We start from the raw sequence: 18,606 nt of genomic DNA, 5'->3' as shown, positions 1-18,606 counted from the left end.
TCAACATTTGTTTAACTCACCTCCATGATGCTGCTTCTGTTTTAGAAGCAATTTAAGAATACAGAATAATCAGCTTCATGCCAGAAATCCTGACTACCCCAACTGTCAAAGGTATTTCTGCAGGAAAAAAGCTATACAATCACCATAGACACAAATGCTGACATCAAATTCTGACCTTCAATTATGAGTAAGATGACTGAGTACTTTTCTGTTTTTAGGAAGTCATGATTACTCAAGCAATCTCAGAGGCTTTGGGATTGGTGCCAACAGCATCTTTGTTTAACCATCGTCATTAGCATCAATAAATACTGACTAGGTACCAAGTGTAGAAAGCATGCTAACTGAATGACAAGACAGGAAAGAAGGATGAATGCAAGGCGACAGTCAAGAGATTAGAAAAAAGACTGACATTGATACTTAAAAATCCAGCAGAGAAGACAAAAAGGAAGCAACAAGCTTTCAACAGTTGATACCTATTGTGAGTTTCCTATGTGTTATACATTCAGCTTTAAATTTACTTTGCCTTTTACTTCTCATTACTCTAAGAATTAAATCTATTATGATTCCTGTTAAACAAATGAGCAAAGAGGGTTACAGAGAGGTAAAGGCACTTGGCTAGTATGCACAGAGATGGGATTAGATCCCAGACCTTTTTCTTAACCTGTACTCTGTCCTTTGAAAGATGAAGGAAATCTCAGAAAAATGAAACCACAAAAAAGGTAAGAACAAAATAATAATTCCACTTCAGGAGAAGGAATGCCTGGAAACTGATTTTTAAAATGGAGTTAAAAGGATTCAGCAGTGGGAGGCAGTGTGGTGTAGGCTATAGAATTAAAATGACCAGGCTTAGAATCTCTACTCTGCCATCTACTAGCTTTATAACATTAGGCAAGTTAAATAAACTTCTCTGAGTCTGTTTCTGCATTTCTGACACAGGCACAATGACATCTACTACACAGGATTACTGCTGCGATAAGGAGCAGGGATGAGTGTCAACTATCATTATCATCGCTTTAGGAAGGAGGCAGGGTGCTGAGTTTATGAAACACCAATATGCCAGGCACTGTATCAAATGTCCTACATCCATCATTCATTCCTACAGCAGCACTGTGAGGAAGAACATTATCTCCTTCATTATCGAGGAAACTGACGCTATGGAGGACTATCAAATCACCTTTTCAGAAAGCTAGAAAGTGTGTGTGGGGAGAATTAGGATTTGAACTCAAGACTGCCTGATCTCAAAGTCCACAACCTTTGACAAAATGTATGAATGTGCTTTTATTTCTTCCCAATATACACCCATTCCAGCGAAAAAGCAAAATAATATAAAAAAGAAACCAGAAACCACTTGAAAGAGCTCCTGTAAGTCACTGTGATCTCAAAAGGAAAGATGAGGCAACCTGAAAAGGATAACACCAATGAAAGAAGGGGAAAACTGCATTCATTTATTAATGTGGTCTCATGTCAGTTTTGGAGAGCTGAAAAATATTATGTCCAACAGCTCTGTCCCTTCAAAGTTCACTCATTCCTTAGACTATAAAGTTTCCACGAGATACACAAACACACATAAAATTTAAGTGTGTGTGGGGGTGTCTTCCACTTCCCACATGCTGGCAAAAGCCAGAAGCCAGGAACTTCGTGCAGTTCTCTCGTATTGGTGGTAGGAACCCAAGTACTTGCAAGGTCTTGGGCCAATATCTGTTCCTCCCAGATGTATTAGCAGGAAGCTGGACTGGAAGTGGAGTAGCTGGGACTTCAACCAGGCACTCCAGTAAGGAATATGGACATCCCAAGCATCAGCTTAACCTGATGTCACAACACCTGCCCCTAGAGGACACATTTTTGAGAAGTACCTATACGGCTGGTTTTGGGAACTGAGTTTGGAAACACAAGGGATCAATTAAAAGTGCTAATCTCTGAGACCTCTGAGGACCTCTGCAGAGGGGACTCCTAATTTTGCTAAAGGGCTTCCATTAACTTCAAAGGTTTCTCAGTCTTGAGCTAAGAGTTCTAAAAATTCTATATCAGATTAGAATCTCATAATTAATATTCCACAAACCCAAAGAAACCCAGACACACACACACAAACTCAAATCTTGGTTACTCATGTAAATCATATTCCCTTTGGAAAAATGCCATTTCAAATTTATCTTATTTTTTTATATGGTTTTTCTGCCATCTCTAAATGATGTTATCAGTAACAGGAAGAGGGTTAGTGTTGTGGTGTAGCAGGTAAAGCTCCTGCCCCTGACACTGGCATCCCATATGGGCACTGTTTCAAGACCCAGCTACCCAACTTATGATCCACTTCCTTGATAATGTACCTGGGAAAACAGCAAAGATGTCCCAAGTCCTTGGGTCCCTGCCACCCACATGGCAGACCCAGAAGCTCCTGGCTCCTCACATCAGGCCAGTCCAGCTTGGGCTGTTGCAGCCATTTGGGGAGTGAACCAGTGGATAGAAGATCTCTGTCTCTCCCTCTCTCTGTAATTCTGCCTTTCAAATAAATAAATACACAAATAAACAAACCTTTAAAAATATAGGAAAGACTTCCAATTAAACATGTAATTGTGAAATCCATCACCGATAGTGCAGTTCATTGCATTTAACTAATACTGAATCATGACATGAATGTAGTATGTAGAGAGCAAAGTAATACAGTGAATGGTACATAAGTAAATTGTACTCTGGCTAAAATAAAGATTTGGGTTAGTGTATTGTAAGTCTATCAAGTTTTCTGAGGTACTGCTCTCAAATACACTGAATTGATAGCAAGGGACTCAGCTGTTTTATGAAATGGCTAAAAGTTCACTGGTGCCCTGTATCCAACAATTAAGGTTAGTCTGGCAAAATTTAGTAGCTTCTGAAATTCTAGGTCCTCACATAATGCATGTCTCTTGGTGTCTAGCAACTTTAATTAACAAGGGCCAGCGCTGTGGTGTAGTGGGTAAAGCTGCCACCTGCAGTGTTGGCATCCCATATGGGTGCCGGTTCGAGTCCCAGCTGCTCCACTTCTGACCTAGCTCTCTGCTATGGCCTGGGAAAGCAGTAGAAGATGGCCCAAGTTCTTGGGCCCTTGCACCTGCGTGGGGGTGGGGGACCTGGAGGAAGCTCCTAGCTTCAGATCGGCACAGCTCCGGCCATTGCAGCCAACTGGCCTAACACACTTTGCATCCAAAGTTCACAGGAGTTTCTCCTACTTCTGTAAGATTCACTACGTTCTACCTCCTCTGTAAGACCTTCCTTTACTACTTTTATACCACTTACTGTCAGGCACTTTCCTAAGTATTATATCTATCAATGCATCCATTTGTCCACCTGACTTTTAAAGTTTTCAACATTTTTATTCATTTTATTTGAAAGACAGAGACAGTTCTTCCATCCTCTGGTTCATTCCCTAAATGCCTGCAACAGAGAAGGCTGAGCCACACTGAACCCAGGATCCAGGAACTCCATCTGGGTCTCCCATCATGGGTGGCAAGAGCCAAATTATTTGAGCCATCCTCGGCACATCAGCAGGAAGCGAGATCAGAAGTAGAGTAGCTGGGGTTTGATCCAGGGACTCTGATATGGAATGTGGGATGCAAGTGGTCCCAAGCAGACTTAAACCAAAATGCTTGCCCCGTTGATTCCATTTTAATCCTCAAAATAACTCTGTGAGGCAGATACTATCATTACAACCTCATAAATAAGGAAGTGAAGACACAGGAAAGTTAAGATTAAGGATCGTGGCCAAGTCTGCAGTTAATGAGACAAAGTTGGGATCCCCATCTAGGCAGTCTGGATCAAGGCACCATGGTTTTTTGTCACCACAAAGGATACTGTATTACTTCAAGCCAGCAGAATGCTGGTTATGCTGGTTATGATTATAAGAAATTTGAAATACAGAATGAAGATCTTGTTCCTACTTCTTCATGGGAGAGTAAGTCACTGAACTCAAGATTGCTGCCATTAGGCAGCAGATCTACAGGATGATATGATGATATCCTTTCTGTGTGGCAGGCAGAATGGATGGAGAAGGGGACTAATTTTGGAGACTGCTGTTAATTAAGCTCCAATACTAAGACCTTGTAATGGAGGAGCCACAAAGGCTTTGTAGAAGATAGAAAGGGAGACACTTGGCTGGTCAATTTCTTAATGGAGATCAATTTTCCACACTCCATGTTCAACCCATTCTGTGACTTAAGATTTTTCCTCTCTCTCATACAAAAGAGAAAGAGTAAAATGGATTCATCACAAGACAGAGAGTCAACAACTGGGGAAATTGTTAGCTATTAGAAATAAATGTTGGGGCCAGTGCTGTGGCTCAGTGTGTTAAGGCCCCAGCCTACAGCACCGGCATCCCATATGGGCACCGGTTCTAGTCCCGGCTGCTTCACTTCTGATCCAGCTCTCTGCTATGGCCTGGGAAAGCAGTGGAAGATGGCCCAGGTCCTTGGGCCCCTGCACGTGTGTGGGAGACCTGCAGGAGGCTCCTGGCTCCTGGCTCCAGATTGGTGCAGCTCTGACAGTTGTGGCCATCTGGAGAGTGAACCAGCAGATGGAAGACTCTGTCTCACTCTCTTTGGCTGTACCTCTCTCTGTAACTCTTTCAAGTAAATAAAATAAATCTTTAAAAAAAAATAAATAAATGTTGGGGCAGTGCTATGGCACAGTGGGGTAATCCCCCTGTGGTGCCAGCATTCTATATGGGTGCTGCTCCTAGTTCTAGTCCTGACTGCTCCTCTTCCAATCCAGCTCTCTGCTAAGACCTGGGAAAGCAGTGGAAGATGGTCCAGGTGCATGGGCCCCTGTACCCAAGTGGGAGACCTGGAAGAGGCTCCTGGCTCTGAATTGGGCCAGCTCCGGCCACTGCAGCCATTTGGGGAGTGAACCAGTGGATGGAAGTCCTTTCTCTGTCTCTCCCTCTCACTGTTTGTAACTCTACCTCTCAAATAATTACATAAAATCTTTAAAAAAGAAAAAAAAATGTTTAATATTGACAAAGTGTGTGTAAATACGCCATAAAAAACACTGCTAAATAAGCATTTCAATAATAGAGAGCTGGGCAGGTGCTTAGCCTAGCAGTTAAGATGCCTACATACATCAGAGTCCCTGGGTTCAATACCTGGCTCTAGCTTCCAGATAATGCAGAACCGAGGAGGATGCAGTGCTGGTTCAAGAACCTGAGTTCTTGCCACTCATGTAGAAGACCTGGATTGAATTCCTGCGACTTTTGGCTTCAGTCTCAGCAGGGGCCTATTGTAGGCATCTGGGGAGTGAGCCAGCAGATGGAAGCTCCCTTGTACACGCTTTCATTCCCCTCCGTCTCCCGGGCTCACTCTCTCCCCACCCCTACTCCCCCTGTCCTTCTGCTTCTTTTCTAAAATAAATTCAAGGAATATATATGTTTTTTAAATAGAGAGTTAATCATCTTCGGCAGCTCAAATTGTGCAGATATGTGAGAAGTTATAGCATTGTTTTAGGTAAAAAACTATTCAGGTTCAAAAACTTGCTATCCAGAGGTGAGAATTAGAGCAGGTTGGCTTGCCCTAATTAAATGGGCTGAAGTCTGAAAGCACATTTAATATTATCTGTGCAATGAGCTACTTATGTTGTACAGAAACTATTGGTAGGGGCTGGCATTGTGGCATAGCAGGTAAAGCAGCTGCCTGTGATACTGAGCTCCCATATGCATGCTGGTTTGTGTCCCAGCTGCTCCACTTTTGATCCAGGTCCCTGATAATGGTCTGGGAAAGCAGCAGAAGATAGCCCAAGTGCTTGGGCCTCTGCTCCCATGTGGGAGACCTAGAAGAAGTTCCTGGCTCCCGACTTCAGTCTGGCCCAGCCCTGGCCATTGCAATCATTTGGGGAGTGAACCAGGCAGATGGAGGATCTCTCTCTCTCTCTCTGAAACTCTGCTTTTCAAATAAGTAAATCTTAAAAAAAAAAAAAAAAAAAAAAAAAAAAAAAAAAAAAAACTATTACGGATGTGTTACACACTTTCAGATAACACAATAAGCATATTTAACTTATTTATCTGGGTTGGGAGAAGAAAATAGAGAACCTGTTATATCAAATTATTTCCTACAGAATGAATATGGAAAGAAAGCTTGGAAAACCCAATTTCAATCCCAAAATATTCTTCACTGATTTCACATAACATTAAGTCATCATTTGCTTTTCACTTCATATTAGAAATCAATCCTCAGCCAGATTATAAAAAAGAAATCTTATAATATTAAATATTTATCAATATTATAATATTAAATATTTATCAAATATTTATAGGTCTCATACCAGTAAACCATTCTATAATTTTTAAAAACAGGTTCGGGGCTGGTGCTGTGGCACAATGGGTTAATGTCCTGGCCTGAAGCACCGGCATCCCAGTTCTAGTCCTGGCTGCTCCTCTTCCAATCCAGCTCTCTGCTATGGCCTGGGAAAGCAGTGTGAGACCTGGAAGAAGCTCCTGGCTCCTGGCTTCGGATCAGCGCAGCTCTGGCCACTGTGGCTATCTGGGGGAGTGAACCAGCAGATGGAAGACCTCTCTCTCTGTCTCTACCTCTCTCTGTTACTCTGTCTTTCAAATAAATAAAATAAATCTTAAACAAATAAACAAACAAAAACACATTCTCCTGCAATACATGATGGAACAAGCATGAAAATCAGGTGAGAGGGGCCGGCACTGTGGCACAGCGGGTTAAGGCCCCAGTCTGTGGTGCCAGCATCCCATATGGGCACCAGTTCGAGTCCCAACTGCTCCACTTCTGATCCGGCTCTCTGCTATCGCCTGGGAAACCAGTAGAGGATGGCCCAAATCCTTGGGCCCCGCCACCCATATGGGAGACCTGAAAGAAGCTCCTGGCTCCTGGCTTCAGATCGGTGCAGCTCCGACCACTGCAGCCAATTGAGTGAACCAGTGGATGGAAGACCTCTCCCCGCCATCCCCCCGTAGTTCTGACTTTCAAATAAATAAATAAATAAATCTTTTTTTTTTTTTTAAAAGAAAGAAAATCAGGTGAGTTTTCCATAGGGCATAGTAAATGTTTGGGTCAAACTATAGACTGCAGATCAAGCATGCTTCCTCAAGCCATGGATTCTCTTATGTGACAAATACAAGAATGACAGTTAAAGCATGCTCAACCTCACTTTATGCACTAATTTTGAGAACCTGCCAATCCTGTTTCAAAGAGGAAAATTACACAAGCATAAATATATAAGACTTAACAAAATCTCTTTTATTACATTTTTTTCTTCCAAAGTCAGGTCTTTAGAAAAAAAAGAATTTTAACCTGTATCTCCTAATCCAAAATAAAAGTGAGGACATTAAATAGTGTGGATAATGACAATTTGGTTGGTGGATAATGTTGACTTCAAACAATGCTTTCCACATGAAAGAAAAACAGAAATGTGTCAGAGAGAGAATTGTGTTCTCTTGTAACAAATGGGCAGCCCTAAAGCTCATCATCTTCTCTGCAACAAAAAGCTTTGCAACTAGAAGAAGAAACTGGTGTGTGCTCCAATTAAATCACTGCCCTTTTCTGAAGCATGCCTGCGATTCTCTATAGAAATCAATGGAATAAAAGGTCATCTTGTTAAAATGTTTGAATATGACAATCTTTTTGCCAGGCAAAGGCAAATTCCTTTTCTTTTTAAAACAAGTAATTTGTTGCACAGAATGTCAAAAATTAAAATTACCCCAATTACATTTTAAAACTGATTAAAAAAATCAATTCTACCGCCTGAAAAATGAAAACAAGCTGGAAAGCTGTCATTCTACATACTCCATAAGAGCCCAGAGGGTTCTCTGTCGGATGAATCCTTGTCACTAAGGCCACATACATAATTAAAAAAAGAAAAGCATCCTAGAGAAAACGGTATTACTTCAAACCTCAGCTCCAGCTCTCTCTCTCTCTCTTTTTTTTTCCCCACAAAGTACCCTGGAGAAGGCAAAACAAATTCTGGTTCTGTCAGATGCAGATGCTAACTTTCCACCAGCATTACCATCCAAATCTAAACTAGAGATTCAGAGCCCAGGAGTGGAGCCAAAATAACTGGAATACTCACCATTTCTCTGAATATAAAAAAGGGCATTTGAAAGAAGAGCCTTTACCTAGCAAGCTTTTCATATATGAAAAGGCAATTTTTTCAATTTTTAACACATTCTGATGGTAAAGGATGCACAGATCAGCCAAATAAACATTACCCTCTTTGACAATAAATAAAACCTTCTCTAAAACACAATGAACCCTTCAAATTAGGCCCACAGATCCTCACTTAACAAATTGGAAAAAACTTCTATGTCCAATTTAATTTCAAATATCCTTCTGCCCAATACAGTTTGAGGGCATTTACTCCAGTTTGAACTACTGTAAAGTTGCATGAATGATGCGACTAAAACTGAAGCACACACTGCTATCAGCAGTAGAAACATTTTGAAGGAGGCAAAGTCTTTACACATACCAACATATGGATACTTCCTTATGCACCCAGTGCAACCATCACCAGTGTAGTTCTTTTTTGACAGGCTGAGTGAACAGTGAGAGTGAGAGTGAGAGAGAGAGAGAGAGAGAGAGAAAGGTCTTCCTTTGCCGTTGGTTCACCCCCCAGTGGTCGGTGTGGCTGGTGCGCTGCGACCAGCGCACAGCGCTGATCCGAAGCCAGGAGCCAGGTGCTTCTCTTGGTCTCCCATGCGGGTGCAGGGCCCAAGCACTTGGGCCATCCTCCACTGCACTCCCTGGCCACAGCAGAGAACTGGACAGGAAGAGCGACCAGGACAGAATCCGGTGCCCCAGCTGGGACTAGAACCTGGGGTGCCGGCGCCGCAGATGGAGGATTAGCTTAGTGAGCCGCGGCGCCGGCCCAGTGTAGTTCATTTTTCATCAGAGATTCAAAGTCTAAGCTATTAAAAAGAATACTTCTGGAGGACAGGGAGGATTCAAAATACAGAGAACAAAAACCTGTAGGAAGAATCTAGAAGAGGTCTATGAGATAATTCAATTCAGATACTGAGTACCTTTTATAGTAGCTGAGAAAGGATGAAATGAAATGATGATCCATTTTAAAAGATCTGCCTTGTCTGTCGAGATATATGAACTAACACAGTACCTTATCCATTTGGTCATAGTACTCAATAACATTTTAGGGATGAGTATTCTAACGTGCACTTAACATGTGTCATCTATCAACATTGTTGGATACTGGTATATAATTACAACAGATGGGCAAAAAGGATTACATGAACCCATGGAGTAAGGAACTGGAGCTGAGAATCAAACCCAGGTACTCTGATATGGGATATGGATGTCTTAACTGCTAGACTAAACATCTGCCCCCAAAAATGTTTTATTCTATGAAACTTGTAAGTTGCAGAAAAGTCATCGAAGCCCTTCCCTGATTAGAAATGAAGGCAGGCTAGTTTTTTATCTGTAGGAAAATTTGGTTGTATCTCTACTGCAAAACTTATCACTATGAGACTGTAATAATTTAAAAACTAACTGTCACTCCTACAAGACCACGAACTCATTAAAGATAATGGCAATGATTGCTACATTTTACTCTACCTGCTGGTACATCTTTGCTGAGGGTGAAGTTTGAAAATTAAATCATAAAACAAACAATGCATATTGCAAGAAACCACCTGGGAAGATGCTAGGTATCGTTCTCTTCTCCATTCACAACAATCTTGCACAACAGTCAGTGCCTCTCATTCCAATGAGATCCATGTCATGGTGGTTTACTATTTATGTTTTTAGTTATGGTAAAATATACATTACATAAAATTTACCACTTAAATCATTTTCAGCAAACAATTTCATGGCATTGAGTATATTTTCAAGATTGTAATCATTACCACTAACTAATTCTAGAACTTTTTCATTATATGAAACAGAAACTCCCTGTTAAGTTTTTATACTACACTTCTGGGAGCAGGCATTTAGCATATAGTTATTGACAGTTGTGTTCCACATGGGAATATACGGGTTAGATTACCAGTTCTGACTGCTGAGTTAAGCTACTGAGTCCCTGCCACCTATGTGGGAGACCTGGATTGCCTTCCTGGCTCCTGACTCTGGCCCAGTCCCAGCCACTGTTCACATGTGGAGGAGTGAACGAGTGAATGGGAGCACTGTCTGTTTCTTTCTAAGATTTATTTATTTGGGGTCAGCACTGTGGCATAGTGGGTAAAGCCACTGCCTGCAGTGCTGGCATCTCATATGGGTGCTGGTTCAGGTCCTGGCTGTTCCACTTCTGAACCAGCTCTGCTATGGCCTGGGAAAGCAGCAGAAGATGGCCCAAGTCCCTGGGTCCTTGCACTCACATGGGAAGTCTGGAAGAAACTCCTGGATCCTGGCTTTGGCCTGGTCTGGCCCTGGCCGTTGCGGCCATTTGGGGAGTGAACCAGCGATGAAGATCTCTATCTCTTTCTCTGCCTTTCAAATTAATAAATACATAAACCTTTTAAAAAATTATTATTTATTTATTTGAAAGGCAGAGTTACAGAGAGAGAGAAAAAAAAATATCTTCCATCCACTGGTTCACTCCCCAAATGGTTGAAATGGCCAGAACCAGGCTGATCCAAAGCCCAGAGTCAGGAGCTTCTTCCCAGTCTCCCACGTAGGTGCAGAGGGGCCCAACAACTTGGACCACCTTCCATTGCCTCCCCAAGTGCATTAGCAGGAAGCCGGATTGCAAGGAGCAGCCAGGACTTGAACAGATGCCCATATGGGATGCCAGCACTGCAGGCGGTAGCTTTACCTGCTATGCCACAGCACTGGCCCCTTGTCTGTTTCTCAAATATATAAAATTCAATGTACATTTCTTTCTTCATCATGAAAATCTTTTATTGGGCCCCCAATGCCTACTGAATAAAGATCATTTTCCTTAGTTCAACATTCAAGGTCTTCTGTGACTAGGCCCCATAGCATAATTTCTCATTATTTGTGCATGTTGAACACAAGTGTAGACTACTGGCTGACTTACCATTTCCCAAAGATGCTCCTTATACTCAATCTGGAATAGCCATCCTTTTTTAATGCACTCTTTAATGCTTACCTGATATGTCTTTTTTTCAACACAGTTTCCTTATTATTGTTTTCTATCTAAAATAATCTTTCTTTCTTTTAAAGTCTCACACTCCCTGTCTATATTCTTTTGGCAAATTCTACCACACATGATAGTTACTTTTTTAATTTAAATTTTTAATTTACATAAATAGAAAAAGTATGGAAAGCTTCACGAATTTGTGTCATCCTTGTGCAGGGGCCATGCTAATCTCTGTGTCATTCCAGTTTCAGCACATGTGCTGCTGAAGCCAGCATACTGTTACTTCGTTACATCTCGCCTCTCCCCCCACGGAATGTATTCTCCTTGAGGAAAGCCGTTAGGAAACAGCACAGTGCTGTCATTTCTAAGTGACTTTTGACAAGTTATTTAATTCTCTAAGCTATAGTTTGTTCACTTTAAAATGGGTATGAATAAAGTGTTTGAGATAGTGTTTACTACCACATTAAATCTTTTAAAAATGCTTCCTTTATTTTAATCTCTTTGAAAGGCAGAGTCACACATAATACACACAGACACACAGAGAAAGAGAGAAAGACAGACAGAGAGAGAGAGAGAGAGAGAGAGAAATGAATCTCTCCCATTCACTGGTTTTACTCCCTAAAGGGCCACAATAGGCAGGGCTGGGCCAGGCTGAAGCCAGGAGCCTGAACTCCACCTAGGTCTCCCATGTGAGTAGCAGGGGCCCAAGTACTTGGTCCATAATCCAATATTTGCCTTTGGGGGAGTGAACCAGTGAACAGGAGCACTGTTTCTCAAATAAATATGCGAGTAAATAAAATCCAAAGTACACTTCTAATTCTTTCTTCATCACAAAATCTTTCATTGGGCCCACATAAACTTTCTGCAAGATTAAATAAATGAAAAATTATATTTTTAAAACCACCACAGATATTAAGTGAATAAAAAGGCTGACCAAATACTGGCAAAGTGGTGGTTAGGTCGAGAATTTATTTTCTTTTTTAAGAATTTGTTTTATTTATTTATTTATTTATTTATTTATTTGACAGAGTGGACAGTGAGAGAGAGAGACAGAGAGAAAGGTCTTCCTTTGCCGTTGGTTCACCCTCCAATGGCCGCCGCGGCCGGCGCACCGCGCTGATCCGATGGCTGGAGCCAGGTACTTATCCTGGTCTCCCATGGGGTGCAGGGCCCAAGTACTTGGGCCATCCTCCACTGCACTCCCAGGCCACAGCAGAGAGCTGGCCTGGAAGAGGGGCAACCGGGACAGAATCCGGTGCCCCAACTGGGACTAGAACCCGGTGTGCCGGCGCCACAAGGCGGAGGATTACTAGGCTTAGTGAGCCGCGGCACCGGCCCCCACACACATATTTCTGTGTGACAAGAAATTCTTGTTTAAGCACTGCCAAAACTTACCATTCAAACAGAAATACTTCTACAAGTGAAAGGGGGAACTTATTAATAATTGTACTAAGATTAGCAAAGTCCAAGACTGTCCCAACCAACTTGGATGCACGGTCATCCCACTAGACTTCTCATTTTCACTGGATTTAGGATGTAACTGCTTCTAGTACAGAAGACCTGCACCAACCATATTCTTAAACGCTAAGATTACGTTTCAAGTTAAAAATAAGCTTCTTCCAAAGCAAACCAAGATTTTATTTCCAATTCAGTAAGCATACACAGTGCTTCTGGGAACAGGCCTGTTTATATTGTACTGAGTGCAGAATCCTGACTGAAGCATAATAAATATCATTCTCCAATCAGATGATCAGAACTGGTTTTAGATTAAATTTCATCAGGTTCAAAGTAATTAATTACCAAACTATTTTCATATGGATTTCTAAGTGGAAACTCAAAGCACAAAACAGAAAACATAACTCTTTAAAAGCTAACACTTCAGCTGAGAAAAATACATTATCTTTAAAATTATTAACAAATATACTTGCAAGGTTGACACACTAGATTACTAACTACAACACCAAAAAGAAAATAAAGAATACATGGTAGAATTTATTGCTTCTTCTGTGAAGGCAGATTGGTAAGCAGTTATAATCTAGGTATCTTTTTTTAATTGCTTGAGGAAGCTATCTAAATTATTTAAATAAACTATCTAAAGCTAAATTTCTGGTGGGCACTGATATAATAATTTTATTACAGTTCTTTTGAGAAATATCATTATTAGCTGCATGATGCTATATGTTAATACTCCTAACTGTATACTTGAGGGGCTGGCATTGTGTGTCTAAAATCATGCATGATGTCTGTGGCATGTTTTTGAGAAATTACAAAGGGAGCTCTTGATATGTATATTTATTACAATAAATTCATATAGTAATAAGAGCCTATCAATCTTCAATATGTTTGTTTTAGGTAATGAGTTCTTATTTTTCAGAGAATAATTAAGGAATAAGGAAACAAATTTTTTAATCTGGCTATAAAAATTTATTTGCATTAAAAAAGCATAAAACAGAAAACTTTCCATTTAGTATATTAAAAGAATAAGCAAAGGCAAAGTACATATGTGGCTAAGGCATTTCTTATATTGAACAGCTGTTCCATTAAACAAATTTTTAGTATCCTGTACTTAAAGCTAATTTATTCTTTCATTAAAAGTCTTTATAATCTTATAACAGCTATAATTCTTTTTTGCAAAATGGATTCAGTTTTTCCCAGTGATGCCACTATTTGAAAACACTTACCTTTTAAAAATTAAGTCAGAAAACATAAGAATATCAAAGTTTAGGTCTGGAAGATTTTTCTATCTGTAGTCAGCAAGTTATTATGAGAGTATTGTGCCAATTTTTTTTAACACTAAGTTAAAAAATAAGTGACATGACTAAATAAGAAAGTAAAACATTTAAGAAATGGTGTACTTGAGGGCTCAGTGAATATTCATGACAAAGGCTCTCAAATACTTATGAACAATCTTGCAGGGAGGAATTTCATTGAAATATTTGGCTAACTAATGAAATGGGCTGAAATCAGCTATCAACAGCTACTAAACCACCTATGCTACTCATAGTTTTAAACTATAACTATCTTAACTCTTTCTCTGTTCTTTAACTATTTGAAACACTGATGAATCAAAGATTCCTTAGACTCGACTTATCATATCAATAATGTTAAGTGACTGAGAACTCTTACCTTACAGAAGCACAAACAGGGCTTTTAAAGGGATGACAAACCCCAGGATATAAAATTAATACCTTATATAGACAATTTGTATTTGAAATCTAAGACAGAAAATGGATTTAATAGCTAAGTGTTCAATAAAGAGAATCTACATATATTTAGTATTACTTACTATACTCAAATTCACCGATTATCTTATATAAAAACATTTTCTCCCATTAATGGCCTATGAACAGTAAAGAATTAACTCAGCAGACCTGGAGGCCCAAACCCTGTACATTTCAGGGTTCCTGGTCTTTGCCTTATTTCTGGGAAATAAACTTTGTGCCACTGGAATACGTGCCTGATTACAGCGTTTCAGTTTATCTGGGGCTTTGCCCATGACAGTTCATGTTAACAATACGATTTATGGTGAACACCTGTTTTTGTTTGCCTGTGGCCTCAGTCAATGCTGTATTAGTTTGATCTTAGGGAGAAAGTGGGAGGAAGGCTGGAGACTGAGTACCTAAGGCCAGTCATACAGGTGCTCAATGCTTTTCTGACTGACCCACACTAAAATCCCTGGACACCAAGGCTTAGGTGAGCTTCACTAGTTGGCAACACTTGCCCATGTTGTCATATAAATCATTGCTGAGAGAATTAAGCATTGTGTATGCACTTCCACTGGGAAAAGACAATGGGAACCTCACACCAGGTCCCACTAGTCTTTTTCTTCTGCTGATTTTAATTTTTAATCTTATATCTTTTTGTAGGAATGAAGGGTAACCAGGAGAAAAACAGCTTTTCTGGGTTGATTCATTGAACCTAAGGTGGTTTTGGGATCCCCCAACACAAATCTATAATACACTAACATTAATATATTTAATGAAAGAAATTTCTCCTAACTTCCAGGTTTGGTTTCAGCGACTTCATTTCCAAAGAGGCAAAAAAGGTACTCACGCACTGATAGGAATGCCTTCCAGTGTGTGGATTTCCTTTCCACCAACTAAAAGGATAGAGGGTAGCCTCTGGCAGGTGTAGAAAAGGACTTCCGCTGAATTAAATAAGCTCCTTTTCTTCAGTGAGGATCCAGTAATTGTCACAAAGTGTATGGAATCATTAATACCTTATCCTCAGTTGCTAATACAGATCTGCCGCTGAGGAGAAAGTAACCTTTGAAGTTCTCCTACTCTTAGGTTAACTTTGTACTTATTAACAAAGGATGTGTCAGAAGTACCAGGCCTGGCCACAAGAATCGGGTGTACAGACACTCTTATCTACCAGAAGCCGGTCAAGGGAGCCCTTTCTTTGGAATGTGTAGGACTGGAGCATCCCAAGTCCACTGAGTTTTATTGACAAGGGATTAATTTAATTCCATCACGGATGCAAATATCACCAAGGTTACAGCATTCAAGAACTTCTGGTTTATCAGATCAAACATCGAAGTAGTATGGATTAGTGACAAATCTATCACCTTATAAGGTTTCTCAATTTCCTAGCCAGCTTAGCTTTTTCTTTCTTTTTGGGAAGCTCTTAATTGTTCCCAGTTTCTACACATATTTAAAAGGTAAACATCTAGTACGGAATTACCTACCATTTGTGTAAAACTGAGATTTTCACTGCTGCACCAGGAAAAGAACCTCATTATTATATTGGTTTCAGTTCTTTGTGAAAGCTCTAAGGTGTTAATAAAAAGCCTAAAGTTTGACTAAATTACACTATTATGTGCTACCAAATTCAATGATTTAGGATTCCCCATCCTTCAGTTAAAGCTTTACCAAGCAAAATGAAGAATGGAAACTGGTGAAAATTTGCCTAGGAATGTGAGATGACCTAACCTATGTCTCAATTTTTTCCATGCACACAGAAGCTATTATCAAGCAGTATTTTACAGATCAATATGATTCACAATACCTAACATACTACTTTTTAGACATGAGCAGTAGTATGAGGACAATGTTAAGACCTGTATCCTGACAGAAGCATTACAGGTAAGGGTTGAAAGCAAGATTATATAGTCGGATTGTCTAGAAGTGAACTTCAATCTCAACATTTACTAGCTCTATGATCTTGGTCAATTTTCTTACCTTTTTTGTCTCAACTTCTTTTTCTGTAAAATGGGGATAATACTGTCCCAAAAGGGTCATTACAATGACTAAATAAACTCATGTGGAAAGAAGTTAGAATTGTGCATGGCAATTGATAAAAATTATATACATAATGGGCGTTATCATCACCATTACTACCACCATCAATATTACTGAATTGTGGCAAAAGGACTTTATTGGATTCCACCACAACATGGCTGCCTTACTGGTTTCACCTGCGAAGTAGGTATGGTAATAATGATTCTCATAAAGCTGTGTAGGGATTAAGTATCTTTTCAGATGTCCTGTTCTATGCATCACCTACCAGGACATGTTGACAATACTGAGCTCTGCCAGATACTTGGGATTTCAAAATTACCTGGTTCCAGGTATTCAACCACTTCTGCAAGGATGAGATTTAATATACTTCAAGGCATAAACCCCAGAAGGTGCTAAAATGAATTAATAATAATAAATTGTCCCCTTCTTTCATATTCCCTGGTTAGGATACATTTCTTCAAAATAGTCAATGTGTGGAGGTTGGAGTATGTCAAGGGCAGAGAGTACCTGAGAAAAGGAAAAAAAAAGCCAAATTTAGAGAACTAAAAAGGAAACAAAATTTGATAAATTTGACATAAATAGTATATAATATTAACTCTTTAATGACTTAAGGCTGTCACAACTGCCAATTGACATTAACTGAACTTAGCAGTTAAGAAACACAGTCCTAAACAATAAGATAGATTTTTGAACTTATTACCTCAAAGACAATTCTACCCATACTACAGAAAGAGAGGCAACTGGGTTACACCACATGCCACCAAAATCTGTTGAGAAGTCGGCACCGTGGCTCACTTGGCTGATCCTCTGCCTGCAGCACTGGCACCCCGGGTTCTAGTCCCGGTTGGGGCACTGGATTCTGTCCCGGTTGCTTCTCTTCCAGTCCAGCTCTCTGCGGTGGCCCGGGAAGGCAGTGGAGATGGCCCAAGAGCTTGGGCCCTGCACCCGCATGGGAGACCAGGAGGAAGCACCTGGCTCCTGGCTTCGGATTGGCGCAGCGCGCTGGCCGTAGCAGCCATTTGGGGGGTGAACCAATGGAAGGAAGACCTTTCTCTCTGTCTCTCTCTCTCTCACTGTCTAACTCTGCCTGTCAAAAAAAAGAAAAAAAAAAATCTGTTGAGAGTATTGTAAAAAAATAAAAAGAAAAAAAAAATAAAAAGAAAACAACTGCTTTTAAGTTAGTGTTGCTCTAAGAGTATGGGGAGCTGTGTATACCACTCATTCCTTTCCTTATTCCTCTGTTCAACACATGTTTACTATGAACATCCTAACTGCCAGGCACTAGTGAGAAGCAGCAGATTAAACTCATGAATGAAAGAGAAATTAATCCTGCTTTTATGACTAGAGAAAAAATAAACACGAAACAAACAGTTACACAAATATATAAAATGGTATCTATTATCATGAAGGAAAAATGTAGAGTGTTAGGTAGGAAACAGTTTCCTGAGGTACATTAGGATCTGAAAGCTGGAAAGCTGGGTAGAAGTAGTCAGTAAGCAGGCAATGTAAAGACACTGAGGCAGAATGCAGGAGCAGAAAAGCCAGTGCTCAGGGAGCATAGTGCACAGAGAGGAAACAGACCTGTACAAAGTGGAGATACATCACAAAGGAGATATATCACCTAAAACCTCCAAGTCATGTTAGGTATTTTGGGTTTTATTCCTAGTATAAGTCACTAGAGTGGGGCAAACACACTTCAAGGCATCTGAATTTCAAGTTCTTTAAAAAAGACAGCATACTACCAATGTGACTTCTACCATCACAACATAACAAATAGGCCAAATTCCCCTTACCAAATGCCTAGCTGTTCTTTTAAGCCTCATCTATGACATCATACCCATGAATTTGAACCCAGTTTGCTAATGAGAAATACAAGACTTAAAGAACATGGAAGAAACTAACAGCATAAAAGCTGTTTTTTTTTTTTTAATAAAAGCTGTTTGATACAAGTTCAAACTTTGTGATTTTTAGCTAAGTTTCATTTTTTTATTTTGGAATTTTGGAGAATTTCAAATATATAAAAGTAGAAAAAAATAAAGAATACATCAATACATGGCATTTATTATCCACACATGGGCATTCTTCTTTTATCTATACCCTCTACTTTCTCATACAATTTTTCCTGTTTATTTTTTTAGTGTATTTACTTACTTATTTGAGAGGCACAGAAACACAGACAGAAAGAGAACTCCCATTCACTGGTTCACTGCCAAATGCCTATAAAAACTGGGAGGGGCTGGCGCAGGTAAGGCCATCGCCTGCAGTGCTGGCATCCCAGGTGCTGGTTCGAGTCCTGGCTGCTCCATTTCTGATCCAGCTCTCTGCTATGGCCTGGGAA

The 18,606-nt window shown here is 40.1% G+C and overlaps 1 protein-coding gene and 1 non-coding gene across 6 annotated transcripts in view; both read right to left on the bottom strand.

The window, feature by feature from the left end:
- The window catches only part of NLK (nemo like kinase), a 183,357-nt gene that overhangs the window by 60,836 nt on the left and 103,915 nt on the right, over positions 1 to 18,606 (bottom strand). For all 5 annotated transcript variants that reach the window (XR_519262.4, XR_001795249.3, XM_002718934.5 and 2 more), the window contains exon 3: positions 16,720 to 16,775. Coding sequence is in view for 3 of the 5 variants with exons in the window: in XM_002718934.5 (XP_002718980.1) it covers positions 16,720 to 16,775 (56 nt within the window). In the remaining 2 variants the exon portion in view is untranslated. The remainder of the gene's footprint in view (positions 1 to 16,719; positions 16,776 to 18,606) is intronic.
- Positions 11,202 to 11,303, bottom strand: LOC127484511 (U6 spliceosomal RNA). The gene has a single exon (XR_007911572.1). It is a non-coding gene; the product is annotated as a U6 spliceosomal RNA (small nuclear RNA).

This window comes from Oryctolagus cuniculus, chromosome 17, assembly GCF_964237555.1.
Source record: "Oryctolagus cuniculus chromosome 17, mOryCun1.1, whole genome shotgun sequence".
Taxonomy (NCBI): domain Eukaryota; kingdom Metazoa; phylum Chordata; class Mammalia; order Lagomorpha; family Leporidae; genus Oryctolagus; species Oryctolagus cuniculus.
The sequence above is the reverse complement of the archived record's forward strand: the minus strand, read 5'-3'. Positions and strand labels throughout refer to the sequence as shown.